The sequence below is a fragment of the Silene latifolia genome, chromosome X (assembly GCF_048544455.1).
Source record: "Silene latifolia isolate original U9 population chromosome X, ASM4854445v1, whole genome shotgun sequence".
Lineage (NCBI taxonomy): Eukaryota > Viridiplantae > Streptophyta > Magnoliopsida > Caryophyllales > Caryophyllaceae > Silene > Silene latifolia.
In genome coordinates, this window is record NC_133537.1 from 325,212,937 (window position 1) to 325,232,481 (window position 19,545).

Here is a 19,545-nt window from a genome sequence, read left to right on the forward strand (position 1 = left end):
CATTGTTGGATTCATTAAGTTTTGAGTGTTGGGCTTCTCTGGCTTCATTTGTTGGGCTCATTTGTTTTGAAATATTGGGCTTGCGGTGTTTATCTAATCGGATTCGTCATGTTAAATTAGTCGCGCTAGCTATGTTAAATTAATTGGATTCGTGTGGTTTATTTGATTAGACTTGGCATGCTTCACTTGTTGGATTTCACGTTTTATTTCGTAAAGTCCACCTAGCGTAAATTATTTCATTATCGCTTGTTATATTTTATTTAACCGGCATGTTAAATTAGAAAATGGAATATCTATTAATATAAGACAAGTATGAGTTATTAGAAAATGGAATATTCTTGATAATGTATTGTATTGTTCGGTTGTGAGAGTCTTGGTCCTATCGGACACTAGGGGTGAGCCATAGGCCCTCTAGTTGCGGTATGATCGTCGGGATTGATGTTCCCATCCGTACTTATGGTGAGATGCAAGCCATAAGTATGAGTGTGACATTAATAATCCCGTCTCATGTACTTGTTGTTGTACTTGTTTATTCTATTTAACCGGCATGTATAATTATGAAATGAAATGTTTATTTATATGTTACAAGCATGAAAAGGTTATTATAAATAATTACTTGTAAGAGTCGTATTCTTGTAGAAATGCCATATTACCATCGTACGTGCTTGACATACATTTTTGCCCTGCTTGTCTTTGTTCGGCAAGCACGGGTTTGACCTACTTGTCTTTGTTCGCAAGTACGGTTTTGGCCTACTTGTCTTTGTCGCAAGTATGGCTTTTGGGCCACTTGTGCTGTGCTGGCAAGTGAGTCTTATCTTAGTCTTTCCGCCACTTTCGTGCTGTTCTGGCGATTGGGGTACTCGGTCTACATGAGTAGTCGAGTCTTGGGTGCGTGCTGTGCTGGCGCACGTCGAATCGGGATGTACACCCGAGAATCTGCAGATTTAGACTAGGACCGTATTATTATCGTAGTCCTACCCGGGGAAATTATAGTCTAAGAGTGATAAATGTCTTGCATTATTTGGATGGTTACTTTGGTCATATCTCCTTGAAATACGTGCTTGTGGCTAAGTGTTCGTGTCTATTTCCTTGTCTTTCTTCTCCATTTATTTTATTGTTGCGCATACCTTACTTACTGGTTTATTCCATCATTTCTTTTATCCTTGTTGGTTTAAACACGTATGATCCCATGTTTAGTTATAAGTCGATTCACTCATAACTTATCTAATATGGTTATTTGTTCATGTCCTTTGTTATGTTCGTTTTGACATTTTGTGGCTGGGAGAACCTTGAGTTACTCCCATCGATCGTGGCTTTCATGTTTACATGAATGACAGGTTTGTGAAGATGCATTTGTGGGGTTTAGACGTGTGAGCTAGCGAGCACCTTGGACTAGTAGTTGGTTTATTAGGATTGTTTAGACTCACCTTTTATTGTATTGTCATTCGAGGGATATATTTTCCCTCACCTTGACTATCACGGTTGTATAATTTAATCTTTATTTCCGCATTCTTTATTTGTGTTTTATGTTTTAATGAACCCGCGCTTTAATTTTTAAAAGTTTCGAAAATTTCCTAATTTTCGCTTGAATTTATAGCTTTTATTTTCCGCTTTATCGCGGGGGTTCACAAGTCACCAAATGAGAATGTCTTTTCTCGAACCAAGTGTTCATTACACCCAAGTCATATGCCAAAGCAAAATCTAATATGTCACTTCCCGCTTCATTTCTCTTCCCGAACCCAAAACCCCCATGAATGTTCTCGAAGCCAACTCGACTAGTACCCACATGCCCATTGAGGTCACCACCAATGATCAATTTCTCTCCAATAGGGACTCGTTCTACAACCTCTTCCAGATCTTCCAAGAAGGCTCGTCGAAAAGAAGCATCCAAACCTACTTGAGGTGCGTAAGCACTTATAACAGTCACCACCTCATCCCCGACTACAAGCTTAATGCTCATAATCCTATCACTCTTTCTTGATACTTCTACCACATCATCGATGTAATCTTTATCAATGACAATACCCACTCCATTACGAAAGTCTTTACCCGTGAACCAAAGCTTATAACCCCAAGGCGCTATCACCCTTGCTTTATCTCCGACCCACTTTGTCTCTTGTAGGCACATGATATGCACTCTCCTCCTTTTCATAACCTCCCCTACCTCAGCTAATCTCCCTGTCAAAGAGCCAACATTCCAAGTACCAAAACGTAACCTACTACCCTTCCTAAAGCCATGTCCTGATTTCTTTACCCGCTCTTGACCATGCTTCCTAGATCCAAACCTATTTGACACCACACCCATACTTCGAGGTGGCGCGCCGCTTTTGGGCGACGACGTAACAACCTTTGCATATTTTTCACTACACCCGGGTCTAGAAGATGTAGCGCACCCTGGCCTATTTGACACCACCCACAGATGTAAAGATGGCGCGTCGCTTCCGGGCGACGACCTAGCAACCCTCACATACTTTTCACTTTTCACTTCACCCGGGTCTAAAAAGTGCAGCGCGTGTCGCTTCTGAGGAGACGCCCCAACGATGTTCAAATTCCGATTCATGTCCATAAAATGTGACTAAGTTTTTATGCTGGCTGCCACAGACCTACCGCAACCCTCCTCCTTTATCCAGGCTTGGGACTGACAGTGAATGCCCGAAAACACTCACGGGCGGAGTTAACATTTTATCTATTAAATTGAAAATTTTCCTCAAACATACTGATTCTAGTGATCTCATAAGTCATAATCATGCTACTTTTTCAATACAAATTATTTATCCAACTTATCAAGATGTCAAGGAAAACCAAAGAAATCAACATGTAAAAACTCCCAAACCTTCTTTTTAAAATGTTGCAGTAAAATTACCATTTCGATACAAGTCACAGTCAAAAAGTAAAAAAGACAAAACATGTTAGCAGTAATCTGAGTACTCCGTATTACCCAGGCACTATCAAATATCCAGCCAAAAACCAACTAATGTTTGTACTTTCAATTTTCACCTGCTGTAAAAAAAATTGTTCCACCTTCTACAAGTACTCACACAGTCACACTTTTCACATCATCCATTTTATCTCCACCCTCATTATTTACACTTACCACCATGGCTGCTCCTGCACCTCTTTCATCATCTTCCCCTTCTTCAGGTAACTCTCCTTATCTTATTTTTACCGCATATTCATATGTAAGCCGGTTTTACACAAGATATAGTAAAACGGATCGATCTTATTAACAACTACCTTTTGGCTTTGGGTCATTTCCATGTTAGTGGAATCCGTTTTACCCAATGTTGTTGTAAAACCGTCTTACAAAAGATCAACCATTTTTTACTCCATTCATCTCCATCTCTCTTTCTTTTCTATTTACTCCATATACTGATACCGTAACTAATTTTCTGTTTTAACTGCTCAACTTTGTCTACTAGAAATAACAGCAAAGCCACACCCATACCAACAAAATGACCGTGAATCAACCAAAAACGGACCGATAGGCGCTTTCGAAGCCCGTAAACTAAAACGCGGCTTATACGTCCGAGTCGACATGCCTGGTGTCCCAAACAACGGCGTCAAAGTTGTCAAATACAACGAAACCCGAACCGTTACCTTCTCTGGCAAAGCACCATCTCTCTGGCCCGGGTTCGATTCCCCTGAACCACGAGTTTATGCTGGTTATGTCGTCCTTGACCGAGACCCTTCTGAAGTCAACTTTACTTCCGAGGTTGATAATGGTGTCTTTCGCTTGTTCTTTCCTCGCTGTGACGGTTCTCTCCATTTTCTTTCCCCTCGTCGCAATTCTGGCGCTGCTCAACATGACGATGTTTCAGGTCTTCTCAATTTGTTTTTGTCCTATGAATTTTGGTGAATTGATTTTTTTTTAATGGGACGGTTTTAGGATATGTTTATTTAGTAATGGTCTCACCATAATCTTACAACCCTCTTCCGTTATTTAAATCGGTTTTGAGTATCGTTTCAACTTAGAAGATTTTAAGTCTTATAACCAAGAATTTGTGTTCATGAAAATCGTATGAATGTTTGACAAATCGGTTGTGAGTATCCTCTCAAATTAATTAATTTTTTTGGATCATTATAGGACGAGATGAAGAAGATAAAATCCCTGCAGATCACAATATTTCTTTCATTGTACACTCTCCACTTGAGCCTTATGGTATGTTTTCTCCATTTTCAATACTCTCTTATTTCAAAAATTAAATATTGGCAAAAAGATCTTGTCTTTAGGTTAATTTCTAAAGGGTATTCCTTTTTGGTTGAGACGGTTCATCTATCAATTATTGTAAGATGTTGTTAGGAGAATCTGTGAAATATACTCGGTATAATTCTCTAATGTGTTGTAGTAGCAAGCAACTTATTATAAGGTTGAAGTTCAATACAATTTGCTCCATATCAATTTATGTTGTGTCTTACGCCTATGAGAGTAGATGATAGCATTGGAAGCGTGATTATAGGGTAAACTCGCAACTTGGTGGCGATGGTTTAAGCTTTATCTTCCTTATTTTGTCGAGATTTACTCTGTTCAATACTTACTGTCGAGTCTGAGTAACATCATAGACAACATTACCTACAAGCCTCCCTAACTAATAGAGATGTTATTTGCGGTCAATGTCATCATTTTTAAAACGTCATCAAAAATTTAACAAAGAAATGGGGATTTTTGACACTAATACTTACCTTTAGCAACAGAAAAACACGACGACTTTAAATAAAACGAAAAAATAAATAGTCGAGTTAAACACCTAGACAATGTATTAGTACGGTGGTGTCTGGTCTCGCCACATACTTGGAACAGAGGTTATGTGACAATCAAAGCAAGGTGATGACCAAAGATTACGAAACAGGAGGTTACCTTTCTAGCTCCAAGTTTCAGTCCGAAGTTTGATGTTGTGTCTTACTTTTTTAAAGTCTTAACGGGATTTGAGACGTGTGAAATGAACCCTTTTGTATGTAATGAGAGATAAGAATATGCAAAGTCACAGTGTTATTACAACTCGATCTCCCTGAGGCTAGCGAGAAAGACAGTCTAAGGTTCATAGTTACGCCTTGTTAATATATGGAGTAATATATTACATTTGTTTTTGTGTATGCGGCATCAATACATTATTGTGGTTGACAAAAGATTGGGGAGCTATTCTGCAGACCCTTGTGCATTAGGCATAATTTTCTAATTCAATTGTTATTATAACTTGAAATGCTCACTCGATTCTAATGTTTGACATTCTTACATTTGTCATTGTATAATACGGGAGTATATGGCGTCTATTCTTATAACTCGAGAGTATATATGATCTGCTTTAGGCATAATTCACTTGATAGCATGTGTGTTCTAGACATCCTGTAGGCCTCAACAGAAAACTGAACCAGTTGGAAAAGTTGTTTCCGGCCTGTTCGCTGATATACTTTGTCACTGCCATGGACAAGGCTGTCCTCTTCAATTAGACTCAAATTTTGGTTGCCGATCTTTCAAACTAATCTCTGAATTGCTTAGAGTCGGATTATATTTAATTTACAACCACCTATTTGGCAATTTAGTTACAGCATAAGGAGTACTTCATAACTGTTGTACAGAGTACTCATAGTTTATCTGCTTAACTTTTGATGGGATTCTAATCGGGTATTTGTCGTGGGTTAATTGGCTGTAACTGCGCACTTATACACATAATCAGACTTGAAACATGATTGTATGATGATTGCTGTTTGAAATTTCAGGTATAATACTAAGTGGTGGGAAACCAGATCACATAAACCCGCACCTACTAAGTGGCGTAAAAGGTGTATATGAGCACAAGATCATACCTACCAAAGAGGGAGAGCCCCTAATTTACATACGGCTGGACGTTCCAGACACCTGTAAGAAAGCTAACATCATCATGGTGAATTTTGATGGCGGGATTGGATTTGGAGGAATGATGTTCAAGGAAGGCTACAAGTTAAGTCGCTTTGAAGAGGGAACTCGCGATTACCTTGGTGTGCTGCAACCAAGGTGCTTTTGTTGCAGGTACAAAGTAGTCAAGCATGATACAACAGACGGTGTTATGAGGTTCCTGGTTCGTAAGAGTGACAACCTGGACAGATCCCCTGTGTGTCACGTCACCTTACCTACCGCGACACCAGGTGGAGATCTACAACCCCGGATACTCAATATTTATGGGAATATGCCTCATACACTAGGTTCAAGGGAGTTCCCTTGATTAATAATTTGTTGGTATAACATTACTTAAAACTTAGCCGCAGCTTATCATTTTGTTTAGTATGCCATGAACCCATGATGGTTAGATTCTAGGACTATCATCTAGAACACGAATTCGAATTAATTGGCAGGGACGAATTGGTTGTATAACCTACCAAGTATTGTTTATTGCTGCGTACGGTTTGATTATTTAGTATGACCCGTGTGAGACAGTCTTTCGGTAATTAGTAATTTGAGTAGTTGGTATTCATTCTGCCTCTGATACCATCAAAACTCAACCAGGGAGTATTTGAAATTTGATATTCAAAATATAATGGGAGTCATGTCTATTCCTACGTTTTTTAATCCGTTCATGTGCTTGTACTTGTTAAATCCAACACACAAAATACTAAATCAGTTTTATTGCACACTTTTTTAAGATAATAATGAGATAATGTTATTGAATAGTACTAAGGTGTTGTTTGGTTACCCATTAAATAACACAGGAATTCCAATTCATGTGAATTGTAAAATGGATAACTTGTTTGGTTACCCCAATTCACATGAAATAGAATTACCTTGGAACTCTAATTCCTTCATAACGGAGGAAGTTGCTTACCTAGGTCCCCCTAGGTAAGTGAGAATGTCTACATGAATTGCATTTCCTTTATGCAACCAAACAACTTTTCCTAATTCACATGAATTCTAAAATCATGTGATTTATCACTTCCTAGGCAATGCAACTTCCTACCTGCAACCAAACGACCCCTAACTTTTTTAGATAATGAGATAATGTCATTGAAAAATAAGAGGGCTAGTCCGTTTGAAAATTCACAAGGAAGAGTTTTGGAGATAATACCTTCTCATATAATCGCGATTTAAGCTCAATAAATACTCCTAAACAATGTATTGCACACTTTTTTAGATTGGAGGGCATTAAAACTCTCTCTGAGATTTTGTCTTCTAAATGAAAATTTTGCTAAACTCCATTCTAGTGATCCTAATATCCTATAATTCAAATTGTTTCCAGAAATTATCCAAATGCCAAGAAAAACAAAAGGCTTATGTATCATCCTAGATTCCCCAAATTCCCATACAAAACTACTCCTATTGTTTTTCTCTATGGATTATGTTGTTGTTTTATTCAACTTTCTTGACCCGTGTTATCTGTAATACAAATACACCTGTCTTAAATAAGAATTTGAATTTGTGAAAAAACAAAATCCCATGACCTCCTTTTTACATGTTGCAGTAAAATTACCATTTCTATACAAGTCACAGTCAAAAGTAAAAAATACAAAACAGATCCAGTTTTAAAAGTGTCATTTGGGACTTGCGACCTGTGAGTATTGCCCAAGCAAATACCAATATTATTATTTGTACTTTCACCAGCTACGCTGTAACTCTGTAACAAAATTGCTCCATATTCTACAATTAGTTACACTTTCAAGTTACCACCATGGCTGCTCCTGCACCTCTTTCACCATCTTCCACTTCTTCAGGTAACTCTCCCTTTTTTTTTTACTCTATTCATCTTCATACAGTAACTTTTTGTTTTAACTGCTCAATTTTCTTCCCGTAGAAATAACAGCAAAGCCACACCCGTACCAACAACATGACCATGAGCCAACCAAAAACGGACCGGTAGGCGCTTTCGAAGCCCGTAAACTGAAACGCGGCTTATACGTCCGAGTCGACATGCCTGGCGTCCCAAACGACGGCGTCAAAGTTGTCAAATACAACGAAACCCGAACCATAACCTTCTCTGCCAAAGCCCCGTCTCTCTGGCCCGGGTTCGATTCCCCTGAACCTCGAGTTTATGCTGGTTATATTGTCCTTGACCGAGACCCCTCCCATATTGACTTTACTTCCGAGCTTCATAATGGCGTCTTTCGCTTGTTCTTCCCTCGCTGTGACGGTTCTCTCCATTTCCTCTCTCCTCTTCGCCGTGATTCTGGCGCTTCTCAACATGATGATAATTCAGGTCTTTTCAATTTGTTTTCTCCGATCAATTTTGGTGAATTAATTAATTTTTGTATGAGACGGTTTTAGGATATGTTTATTTAGTAACGGTCTCACGATAATCTTACCACACGAGAGTTGGATAAATTGGTTAGATAAAATTAATTAAGTTTGTTGGATTAAATATGATTGTGAATTATTTTTTGACTGAGATCGTTGTAGGTTATGTCGACAGTTTTAAGTTAAAATCTCTTAACTCCCATTGTGATTATTTAAATCGGTTGTGAGTGTCGTCTCAACTTAGGATGATCTTAAGTCGTAACCAAGAATTTGTGTTCATGATAATTTTATCATGAAAGTTCGACAAATCGGTTGTGAGTATCATCTCAAATTAATTAATTTTGTTGGTATATTATAGGGCAAGATGTAGAAGTCGAAATCCTTGCAGAACAAAATATTTCTTTCATTGTACACTCTCCACTTGAGCCTTATGGTATGTTTTCTTCATCTTCATTATGTGGAAATACTAAGCATTTAATAATGTCGACGGAGACGAATAATGTTGATGTATGAGTGTAAGAGGTTACTCTATTTTATGTGGGAACTGATTTGACCAAAAATTTATTGTAAGATCGTCTTTTAGGAGAATGCGTGAACTATTTAATGTATTGATGTGTTGTAGTAAACAACTACTCGTACATACTTTTTTTTTGACAACAATTTACTCGTACATACTAAGATTATCGTTATCATGATTGAGATGTGCTACTTATTGTTGAGGATGATTTACAATGTTGGCAATGATCTTTTTAGCTCCAATGTTTCGTACTATGTTTGAAGTTGTACTCTTACATTTTTTAAGGCTCGTCTGGATTTTTGAAGTGCAAAATCAACTCATTTTATATGGAAGTTATTACGAATCGATCACCTCAAGGCTAGTGAGAAATTCGGACTAAGGTTCTTGTATATGTGGCATCAATACATTGTGGTTGACAGAGGGATTGAGGAGCTATTCTGCAAGCCCTTCTGCAGGACTTAATGTTTGATGTTCTGTCTTACATTCGTCATTGTATGATACAGAGTATATGGCGTCTACTATATAATTCGGAGTATTAATGATCTACTTTAGGCATAACTTAGTTGATAGATAGCATTATATTACCATATGTCTGTTCTTTGCACCATAGTAGGCCTATTGCTGTTCTAGACACCCTGTACTCCTGTACGCCTCAACCGACAACTGAACCAGTTTGATGGGTTGTTTCCGCGCTGTTCAGTGTTCATTGATTTACTTTGTCACTGCCTTGGACAAGGCTGTCGCTGTCCTCTTATCCATAGAACTCAAATTTTGGTTAATAATCTTTCGAGCTAATCTTTGAATTGCATAGAGTGACATTGTATTTTAATTCATCATAGTTTATAGTTGTACTGAACACTGAGTACTGAGTTTCGTTGCTTAACTTTTTATGTAATTCTGATCTGTATATGTCAGGGTTTAACTGGCTGAAACTGCGCATTTGAAACGCGTGATTGCATAAGGTAATTAAGATGGGTGATGTTTGAAATTTCAGGTATAATATTAACTGGTGGGAAAGCAGATCACATAAACCCGCACCTACTAAGTGGTCCAAAAGGCGTATATGAGCACAAGATCGTACCTACCAAAGACGGAAAGCACGTTATTTACATACGGCTGGACGTTCCAGACACCTATAACAAGACTAACGTGATTGTGGAGAATTCTGATGGCGGGATTATATTTGCAGGAATGAAGTTCAAGGAAGGCTATAATTTAAGTCGGTTTGATGAGGGGACTCGCGAGTACTTTGGTGTCCTGCAACCAGGGTGCTTTTGTTGCAGGTACAACGTAGTCAAGCATGACACCAAAGACGGTGTTATGAGGTTCCTGGTTCGTAAGAGTGACAACCTGGACCGATCCTCTGTGTGCCACATTAACTTTCCTCCCGCGACACCTGGTGGAGATCTTCAACCCGTGACACTCAACATCGTTGGGGATATGGGTCGAACACTAAGTTCAAGGGAGCTCCCGTGATTAGTAGTAATAATTTGTTGGTGCAACATTACTAAAACTTAGCTGCAGTTTATCATTTTGTTTTAGCATGCAATAGTTGGTGAAATGGTTGTATAACCTGCCATGCATAGCTGCCTACACTTTTGGTTGTTATTTAGTATGACCGGTGTGAGACAGTCTTTCAGCAAATTACTGGATGCTCCGTAATCTGATAGTCGGTATTCAATCTGATAGTTCGAGGCGAGAATGAAAGGAGAGACTGAAGCAATGGAGAGGGAATCGTTGTTGGATTTTGTTGATTAACTTTGTCACAAGGTTGTCTTCTTATCAATAGGCTGATCTTTCAAAGTACACTTTCGTTATCTATTATGACTTGTATGAGACGGTCCATTTCATTCTACGATTTACGTGTGATAATTACTCATGATAGATGTGATCTTTTCTTTCGTATGTTATTTGTGACCGTCGATTTTAGAATATGGAAGGTAATGAAGGGAGAAATTAGGAAAAAGGGCTCGCTCGCACTCCTGCCTCCTTCCATACAATTTTCAGTGTAGAAAACAATTTGATGCCAAGTTTGATCCAAAATTTGAAACGGGAAGAATATAAATGTACGAATCAGAGTACTATATTTACTCTATGATAACCGTGAAATATAACTTGTAACTTGTAAGACGGATTTGTAGTTAATGAATACTTCATGGTTAATTAGCCATAACACTCCTGCAAGCTGCAAGCTGCAAGCCTGCAACATACTGTATGTGTTACACCAAAACTACGAGATTCGAATCCAAGATAAAATTCCAACTTAACAAAACGGAGTATAGTTAATTTAAGTTAAGCATAACCAATCCCATCTCCAACTCTCTAGATCACAGATCATCTTCTTCGTCCTCTGGGGTTCGAACCCAAGTTACGACCAGTTTGAGCAGACTGCAGTTCCTGGATTTTGCGCTTCCTGACGAGAATCCTGAGCACCCCGTCCTTGATTTCATGTTGCACCCTTGACATCTGGCAACAGCCACAATGAAGGGTATAGCCACTGTAGTAGCCACGACCTCCTTGGTCTAAAGGGTGTTCCTTATCGCCTGTTCCTCCGTAAAGCACACCTGTTCTCTCAGCTTCCTCGGGATCTGGTTTCAGAAAGTAATGGTTTTCAGCAAGTCCAGGCATGTCCATCCTTATGTACATGCAGTCACTTATTTCATCTTTGAGTAACCTGGTTTCGTACACTCCTTCCACTCCTTGGATCAGAAAAGGGTTGATGTGGGAGAATTCTACAGTGGGGGATACTGTAATGGAAGAAATCAAACCTAAAATTAGTGAATAACGAATAACAACACATTTAACAAATCCGATACTCCATTTCATGACACGGCATTACATTAAATTACGTATATATCAAGATATCGAATGTGAGAATCGTGTCAATAAAAAACCCAAGGTAAATTTTTGAGGCTAGGTGAATGATTTGTCTCAGATTACACGTTTGTTTATGCTCCCTCAAGGTAATCCTCCCAAAACGGAATACATGCGTGAAGAAATGAATGGGATGGAGGGAGTACCAACACAGCAACGAAAGCATTGTCGTAACCAAAAGTCTAAGCTACTGGTTTAGGCTTGAGACCCAACAACCAAAAACTAAAAACCCAAAGAAACTCAGCCTCTTTTATCAAATACAAATGACACACAGTTGAAGATCAATCCCATATATAGAGCATTTTTCCAGCATGTTGATTTTGTATCCATTTCGGGTTGGGTTGAAGTATTGGGCAAAATTGGAGTTCGACAGTGTGGATTATAAGGGGGATGAGTCGTAACCCGTCTCTAGCAAAAGTGTAAGCTAGTGACTTAGGGAGTAAGGTTTGAAGCCACTTACGGACTTACCCCATAAACCACTAGCTTAGACATTTATACGTTTTCGTCTAATTATGTTGTCTAATATTTTTATCGATTTCATTTGAGACGTTTAAACCCAGGGTTTTGACATGTTCAATCAATACCACCCGGGCGATGCCCTGTCACCTTCTTAGATGGTCAAGTATGACATTCTAAAGGCAACTTAATCAATCAAATTACACATTTACATACAGTACTAATCAAAATACAAAAACTAAAACATGGAAAATAGGGTGATTAACAAAAACTAACCTGAACCTGATACAGGCGAGAAATGAAGGGTACCATTCGAACCCGGAAACAACAACCTCATACACCCATTCTTCACGCTCAACTCAACCTCAACCTGGTTCGGGTCTTGGTCCAACACAACAGAGCCACCATAAACCCGAACCGAAGAATCGTACCCGTCCCAGAACTTCGGTGCCTTACCTGAGAATGTCACGGTACGGGTCCCACTGTACTTAATTAGTTGAACACCTTCTGGTGGGACCCCTGGCATGTCAACCCGAACGTACAAACCCGAATCGGTTAAACGGGCTTCGTACGCGCCCTTTGGTCCTGGGGTGACAGATACTTGGTATGGATGATCTTTAATTTCGTCTCCTGTAAAATAAAATTATGTGAAGAAATTTACATAATTTTCACATTATACCAAAAAAAACTAGTCAATTAATTGGACTAAACATGTACAACTTTCACAAATTGTTGTATGGGACGGTTTGACTTTAAATTAGAGTAAGACTGCCTCTTATGAAACTAGCCCGATAAAGACGGTCTTATAAGGATCATTGTGCAGGAAAAAAACAACATAAAATGAATCAACCAAAATAAAATAAAATTAGATTGAGTCGGCAGGTATGAGACCGTCTCACGTTAAATTAGTGTATGTAAGACCGTCTATTAAAAGAAACTAACAAATAAAGCAACAGGTCTTATATTTACGTACCAGAGGGAAGGGATGAAGAAGCTGCCATAATTTCCGGTTTAGATTCTTTTTTTTGTAATTGTTGGGAGAGAGATTAGATTATCAATAAGACGGTAAATAATAAGGGTGGAGATAAAATGAATTAAAGGTGGACTTAGTTTTTGTAGAAGGGGGAGTAAAATTTTATTACAGTGTAGTTCTGTAGTGGGTGAAAGTGTGGTAAGGACAAACAGTAATAAATGTTTTTTGGCTGGATGTACTCGTATTTGATACTCGTATTGCTTGGGCAATACTCACAATTTTTTACTTTAATCTATTTTGTCTTTTTATGACTTGAAATCTTGTATGGAAATGGTAATTGTTATGCAACACGTAAAAAGGAAGGTTTGGGAATTGGGATTTTGGGTATAGTTCTACTTTACCTCACAAGCTTCAAAATTTAATTTTGGGTGCATGATTTATATGATTAAGAGAATACGGAGTACTCCGTATTATTTTGTACAAGAACGGAATTTGAATAAAATAAAATTCAATTTCAACCCAATATTCCCGCTTAATTTTATTAATAACGAAAATATAAATTCAAAAAAAAAAGTGTGGTTCAATATGATAAATCAATTCAACTCAAATTATCACTTATAAAACGATCCTCAAAACACAAACCCAAAACGAATTAAATCGAGATTCTATTTATTTATTTCTCTCAATTTACCCACTTCATTACGTAATTAGTGAATCGGTGGATCGGAATTAACCGTTTACCTAATTTATTTTAAACCACTGATTCAATAATGGAGCATCCATTTAATCCAAATTCCATAGAAACAAAGAGATTCTTTTCACTTTCTTTACCTTTCAAACAGCTTAAGCTTACATCTCTCTCTCTCTCTCTACTTTCCACTTCCCGGTACAGTTCCCAACTTCCCACCCACCATGGCTACTCCTGCACCTTCATCATCATCTTCACCTTCCTCAGGTAACTACACTACCCCTTATCATTTTCTTACTGCATGTCTGCATCCATCTACTTATATTTACATACAGTAAAACATTCAATATTTACTGCTCTACCCCCCTCTCTATGTAGAAATAACAGCAAAGCAAAACTAACTTGGTAAATCTAGGTGTCGTAAAATACTAGAATTAACCTATCAAATTAACAATTTATACCCTAGACTTTGACTCTACTAACTTTAAACTAAAACAATAGTAAAGTGGAAGCAAAGGGGTCGAACCCAAGAGAAAGGTTAACAACTAAAAACTTGAATTGTAAACTATTGATTACTAAGTAGGTCTCTACTACTAATTAAGATCCTAATGACAATTTAAACTTAACAAAAGGCACTAATCACAAACAATGGGTATTAACAAAGGTCAACTAGTAGGAAACATAGATGAAAAAGGATTGGTTTTGGGAAACAAACATGGAAATATGAGTAAAGGTTGGAGATCTTCCTATTGAGACAATTCCACAAACAACTAGTATGCAAGATTCAATATAAAGGGAAAACTTGATGTAATTCTCTCTTAGTAATCCAACAATGGTAAAGTTTGACTCTTTTTACTCTCTTATAAATATCTACCCAATACTATCACCTCAAGATGTTGATACATGTAAATTAAAACATCTACATATACCCTTCAAACTTAAGCAACAAATCATTAAACCATGAAAAGAGACTAAGCATGAGATTAAGAATTTAACCAAAAGATGAAGCTAGGATCAATTCCTCATAAGATTAAGGGTTTTTTTATAACTGCTACCACAGGTAAACCACTTTTTGAGAACTGCTACCAAGGTAAAAAAAAGTTTGAAAACTACTCCCATAATCCTTAGTTAGGTTAAAAATCAGTACCAATTAACTCCAAAGCTCAATTAAAATGAATCTCAACCATTCATTTTAAATCTTTAGATTAAGTCATTATTTCTATTCCTATTTTACCCTTCCCCCATCTTTATAATATTACTCTCATCCTAATTTCTTACACTCTTCTACTCCATTAATCTCTCTTCAAATCTCTTCATTCATTCTCTCTATTTGAATATATTCATTCATTCTTTCTCTTTGAATCTATCATGTCAGGTAACATTGCCTTCAATTCATTCATTGTCTCTCCTTCTAATCCATTAATTTATGTTAAATCTCTCATTTGTTTTCAAATTAGGGTTGTGAAATCTGGGTTTTGGTTATTTGAATCGTGCAACAATGTCTTCGGGTTCCTATTTTGGGTCCAATTACAGGGGGAGTTAGTGCGGATGTGGCGTTCCAGTAACTTTATTGAAGTCATGGACACAAGAGAATCCTAGGAGAAGATTTATTAATTGCAAGTTTTCAAAACCAAATTCAACTCTTGGTTGTGGATATTTTAGATAATATGATGAAGAACAAATAGAGGGGCAAAGAAATACAATTAATTATTTGATGTTGGAGAAGAAGGTAAAGTACTAGATTGTGAGTTGATGATGATTAAGTGCGAGAATGCACACTTGGAACAAAATCAGAAGCTTGAGGAAGTCACTGCCATGCTTAGGAAATCAATGAACTTTCTTAATTTTGTACTACTAAATTAAAGTTAAATTAAGAATAAAGAGTAAATAAGGATGGATAGCAAACCTTACAATGAGTTAAAAATGCCACAAAGGGCTTTTCCAGAAAAATCAAGGTAAGTGATGACGGTGAATTTTGTTAGATTAAATTCTTCAAATGAGTTGGTTAATTTGATTGAGTTTGAGGGATGAAGATGGAAAAAATTGAGTGATGAAGGTGAATTTGATAGAGTGAGTATGAGTGTTAAGTTGTAATGTAGATTAAATGTGTTTTATGACTGGGTAAGAAAGGGGGGAAGGTTAAAGAAGGGGAATTTTAGTCTTTTCAAGTGAAAAAATGTTCTTCAGGGTTAATTGGTACTGATTTTTAACCGAACCAAAGAATATGGTAGCAGTTTTCAAACTTTTTTTACCTTGGTAGCAGTTCTCAAAAAGTGGTTTACTTGTGGTAGCAGTTATCAAAAAACCCTAAGATTAAACCATACAAATGAGCAAAAGACATAGACTTTCCTATTTGTTGTAAGAATCCTTTAAACCAAATCAACTAACAACAAACTTGCTTCAACAATCCCAACTAAATTAAACCATTTCTTTAGGATTTGCACTAGTCAAGTAAATAACATGCAAGGATGATCAAACCGAACATTCAATTACTCAACATCCCCCTACTACTAAGAGAATAAAAATTCTCTTAGTTTTCCCTCCAAAAAGCATCTAGCTAAATAAGGTAATAAATAAAATTTTCTTTCATTACATTATTATCTTTTCAATGAATATATTCTTATAAATAAACTCTAATTTTTTAAATAAATTCATAATTATGATTTTTTCATTAAAATAAAATAAAATTGATATTAAATTATAAAGTATAAGTTGCTAAATTTTTCAATAATGCAATAATTATTACTGTAGAGAATAACTTGACACATGCTTACTATTAGCTTCGTGACAAATTCACTAAAAAATATTCACAACTTAAATAATTTTTTTTATTAGTTTTCCATTTCAATTTTTTTGTTACATATCAAAATACAATGGAGTGAACTGATAAATATTAATGAAGTGCAAATTTTAAAAGTATAAATTCTCCTATATACTAAGAGAACACAACTTTTCTAAAGGTTTCCCTTCAAAGTGCTCAAACTTATATATGGAAACAAATTAGATTTTCATTTATTAAACTAATTTTCCATTTAACATAATTTATACATAAAAACTGTCTCCTATTATTAACTTCGTGACGAAAAAAGATTTTTTAAAAAAATTAGATGTAGTTAAAATATTTTCATAAAAAACACAATTCATGGAATTATTCAATTCTTTTGATTAATTTTAATCTAAAATCTATAACTAATACACTAAAAATTAAAAGGCCTATATTTACCGCGCATTTGCGGGGGATCTACACTAGTAAGAAATTAAGCACAAGAAAAGAGCATTAGATAAATTAAGAGAGGTTTAAGAGTCTTACAATACCAAAGTTGGATACTTTGATCAAATTACATCAAGCAAAGGAAAGATTAGCCTTCCATCTTCTTAGAAAAACCCAAGAAATGAGGAAAGATTAACATCCAAAGCTAAAAGATTACAACTTTTTCCCAAAATAAAGTGTACTCGCTACTAAAAGTCTCTAGAGATTATTCAATAATTAGATGATAACTAGGTCTTCAAAATGAGGAGTATATATAGGGGTGCACTCCTTTCTAGGTTAAATCCTCCAAAAACACGGACTGTTTAATTAAGCCCGTGTTTAAAACAGAATTGCGCAGGCTTCTCTGAAGGTGGCGCAGGCTGCGCAGTTTGGCGCAGGCTGCGCTGCGGCCTGGACTCCCCCGTCAAACTTCCAAGTTTCACTTGATCTTTTACTTTCCAACTTCCACTCGTCATTGCTTGCTTGGGACGGAATTCTTATCTTGGTCAAAACAGAATGAAATCTTCACCTCGACTCTTTGATACGGGTGCTTGACTTGCCTCAAGAGGTGATCAATCCAAGAAGAAGCCCTTTGTGACCCAAAACTACAAAAACATAGAGTAAGCCGGTATGTCCGAGATTAACCCATAATTTGGCCTTGACACTTGAATAGACAACCTAAAAATCATACTAGACATGACATATTTGACACTATCAAATACCCCCACACTTAGACTTTTGCTCGTCCCGAGCAAAACCCGAAACAAGCAATTGCACAAGCCTAAAGGTGAGTATGAGGGTAATTGATTGCTCTTCCCTTACCACGACCTTCTTATGTCTCCCTCTTTGACAACCACCTATGAAAAGAAAAACAAAGACTCAAAGTTGACACACTCTCTCTTCTCTCACACGCCCTCCTTATGTCATCCCTCTAAACAAGACACAAGACACAACACACCTCCAACTCTGACTCATCAACTTCACCACCCTTCTTGTCTCTCCAAAATAGCAATGGTCACCCTTGCCTTATCCCAAGGCAATAGCAAGGTGACCTACACAATCCTCCAAATCATTCATGCTCCCCTTATATCACCCCCTTATCACTCCAAGCAATGCAAGGCATGCTACTCAGTTGGCCAAACACCAATAAAGATCAACAAATTAGTAACCAACATGAAAACCACCAATTTGAAACAATTTTCTTTGACTCAAAAAGAAATTAAATCCTAAATCTAGCCTCCTTCCTAAATCCTCCTTATCGCTCCCTTCTTATCCCTCCATCTTTTTGGTGGTGCATTTTTCAATTTTTTAATTCTTTTTTTTTTTTTTTTTTTTTTGAAAATCCCTCATTTTGCCTAATGTGCCCTTTCGGGTTTTCACCTTAGCTTTTCCTTTCCTCTCATCGGTGGCTCGCAACTCGCTTCTTCATTCTGCCCGGAATGCCCTTTCGGGTTTTCATTCCGTCCTCGGCCACCTTTCCCAATCTTGCCTAGGTGCCCACCCTTGTGGGTTTTCACCTAGCCGGGATTTTTTTTTTTAAGCACAACATTCAATGGAAACGAAAAGAAATGTCATATGTTATAAATTCAATCATCTTACTCCCCCACACTTAGATTCCACATTGCCCTCAATGTGGAGGAGCACACTCATGCTCTCATGGTTGGTTGGTGGAGGGACCCGAGCCTTCCCCTTGCTCATATGTCCTATGATTCCTCCTTCTCCTTTCTCTTGCTTGCCTTACTCTTTTGGCCCTCTCATAGGCCTCCTCAACTTGTGGCTCGGTGATGGTTGGTTCGTAGTGGGGGTCATTGTGGTGGAGAGTCATGCCGAAAAGGCCACAGATGAGCCCAAAAGAATCCTCTTGAGCTTGAGCATCTTGAAAGGAGTCCTCAACATATTGGTGGTGCCTTTCATTTTGCACCCCGAATTGTTGAGTTGCTTGCTCTCTCCATGTGTTTTGGGACCTCCACATAGCTTGATTCTCTTCCATTTGCTTGGATAGTTGTTGTTGCCAAGCAAAGGTCTCATCTTGCCTTTTAGCCATCTCTTGTAGCATCTTCATTTGAGCCCTCTCGGCCTCCGCACTCAATCTTTGGTGCTCCATGCTAGCTACCCTCCATTGATCTAAACTCTCAAGTCTTGGCGTTTGTTGTTGTTGCCAAGCATGAGAGCTATCAACTCTCCCGCTAATCGCCTCCAAAGTCCCTCGGGTCTCAGTGAAGTACTCAAACATTTGTTGTTGCCATGGGGCGATTGGTGGATTAGAGCCTCCCCCCGCCTCAAACATTGGTGTGTCTTGAATGGGTGGGTCACTCTCCATGTTCCCTATCTCCCTTTCCTCTTCACTATCAAGATGGACAACCGAGGGTGTGGCTAGCCTTCTTCTTTGTACCCTTGGCTCTTGTGTGTCGGCCGGGCAATATAAATGAATGGCATGGGTACCATGAGGAATCGGGCCATCCTTTGGTAGGACCATATAAGGAGTTTTCCCCACTCCCAACCAATTGCATCGAAAATTGATGGCATCTAGGACTTTGATTATGGGTGTTTCCTCAAGTCCTTGGGCATTGTAAAAATGATTTCCCCAAAC

The 19,545-nt window shown here is 37.7% G+C and overlaps 3 protein-coding genes across 3 annotated transcripts; 2 read left to right on the forward strand and 1 right to left on the reverse strand.

Annotated features, from left to right (window-relative positions):
- Positions 1-2,986: 2,986 nt before the first annotated feature.
- On the forward strand, positions 2,987-6,543 carry LOC141618224 (uncharacterized). The gene is made up of 4 exons (XM_074435331.1): positions 2,987-3,141; positions 3,420-3,818; positions 4,085-4,159; positions 5,716-6,543. Exons 1-4 carry the CDS (start codon positions 3,099-3,101, stop codon positions 6,195-6,197), a joined length of 999 nt encoding a protein of 332 aa, XP_074291432.1. The 5' UTR covers positions 2,987-3,098; the 3' UTR covers positions 6,198-6,543.
- A 1,007-nt stretch (positions 6,544-7,550) lies between these two features.
- LOC141618225 (uncharacterized) lies at positions 7,551-10,567 on the forward strand. Its single transcript, XM_074435332.1, has 4 exons — positions 7,551-7,677; positions 7,758-8,159; positions 8,556-8,630; positions 9,709-10,567. Exons 1-4 carry the CDS (start codon positions 7,635-7,637, stop codon positions 10,188-10,190), a joined length of 1,002 nt encoding a protein of 333 aa, XP_074291433.1. The 5' UTR covers positions 7,551-7,634; the 3' UTR covers positions 10,191-10,567.
- A 281-nt stretch (positions 10,568-10,848) lies between these two features.
- Positions 10,849-13,254, reverse strand: LOC141622058 (uncharacterized). Its single transcript, XM_074438123.1, has 3 exons — positions 13,018-13,254; positions 12,321-12,674; positions 10,849-11,461 (listed from the first exon to the last, which is right to left on the reverse strand). Exons 1-3 carry the CDS (start codon positions 13,043-13,045, stop codon positions 11,049-11,051), a joined length of 795 nt encoding a protein of 264 aa, XP_074294224.1. The 5' UTR covers positions 13,046-13,254; the 3' UTR covers positions 10,849-11,048.
- Positions 13,255-19,545: the final 6,291 nt, after the last annotated feature.

Coding starts and splice junctions, on each gene's coding strand:
- LOC141618224 (XM_074435331.1), top strand. CDS start 3,099: ATGGCTGCTCCTGCACCTCTTTCATCATCTTCCCCTTCTTCAG. Junction 3,819..4,084: donor TCAACATGACGATGTTTCAG/GTCTTCTCAATT, acceptor GGATCATTATAG/GACGAGATGAAGAAGATAAA. Junction 4,160..5,715: donor CTCTCCACTTGAGCCTTATG/GTATGTTTTCTC, acceptor TTGAAATTTCAG/GTATAATACTAAGTGGTGGG.
- LOC141618225 (XM_074435332.1), top strand. CDS start 7,635: ATGGCTGCTCCTGCACCTCTTTCACCATCTTCCACTTCTTCAG. Junction 8,160..8,555: donor TCAACATGATGATAATTCAG/GTCTTTTCAATT, acceptor GGTATATTATAG/GGCAAGATGTAGAAGTCGAA. Junction 8,631..9,708: donor CTCTCCACTTGAGCCTTATG/GTATGTTTTCTT, acceptor TTGAAATTTCAG/GTATAATATTAACTGGTGGG.
- LOC141622058 (XM_074438123.1), bottom strand. CDS start 13,045: ATGGCAGCTTCTTCATCCCTTCCCTCTG. Junction 12,675..13,017: donor TTCTTCATCCCTTCCCTCTG/GTACGTAAATAT, acceptor TTTATTTTACAG/GAGACGAAATTAAAGATCAT. Junction 11,462..12,320: donor CTCGCCTGTATCAGGTTCAG/GTTAGTTTTTGT, acceptor CTTCCATTACAG/TATCCCCCACTGTAGAATTC.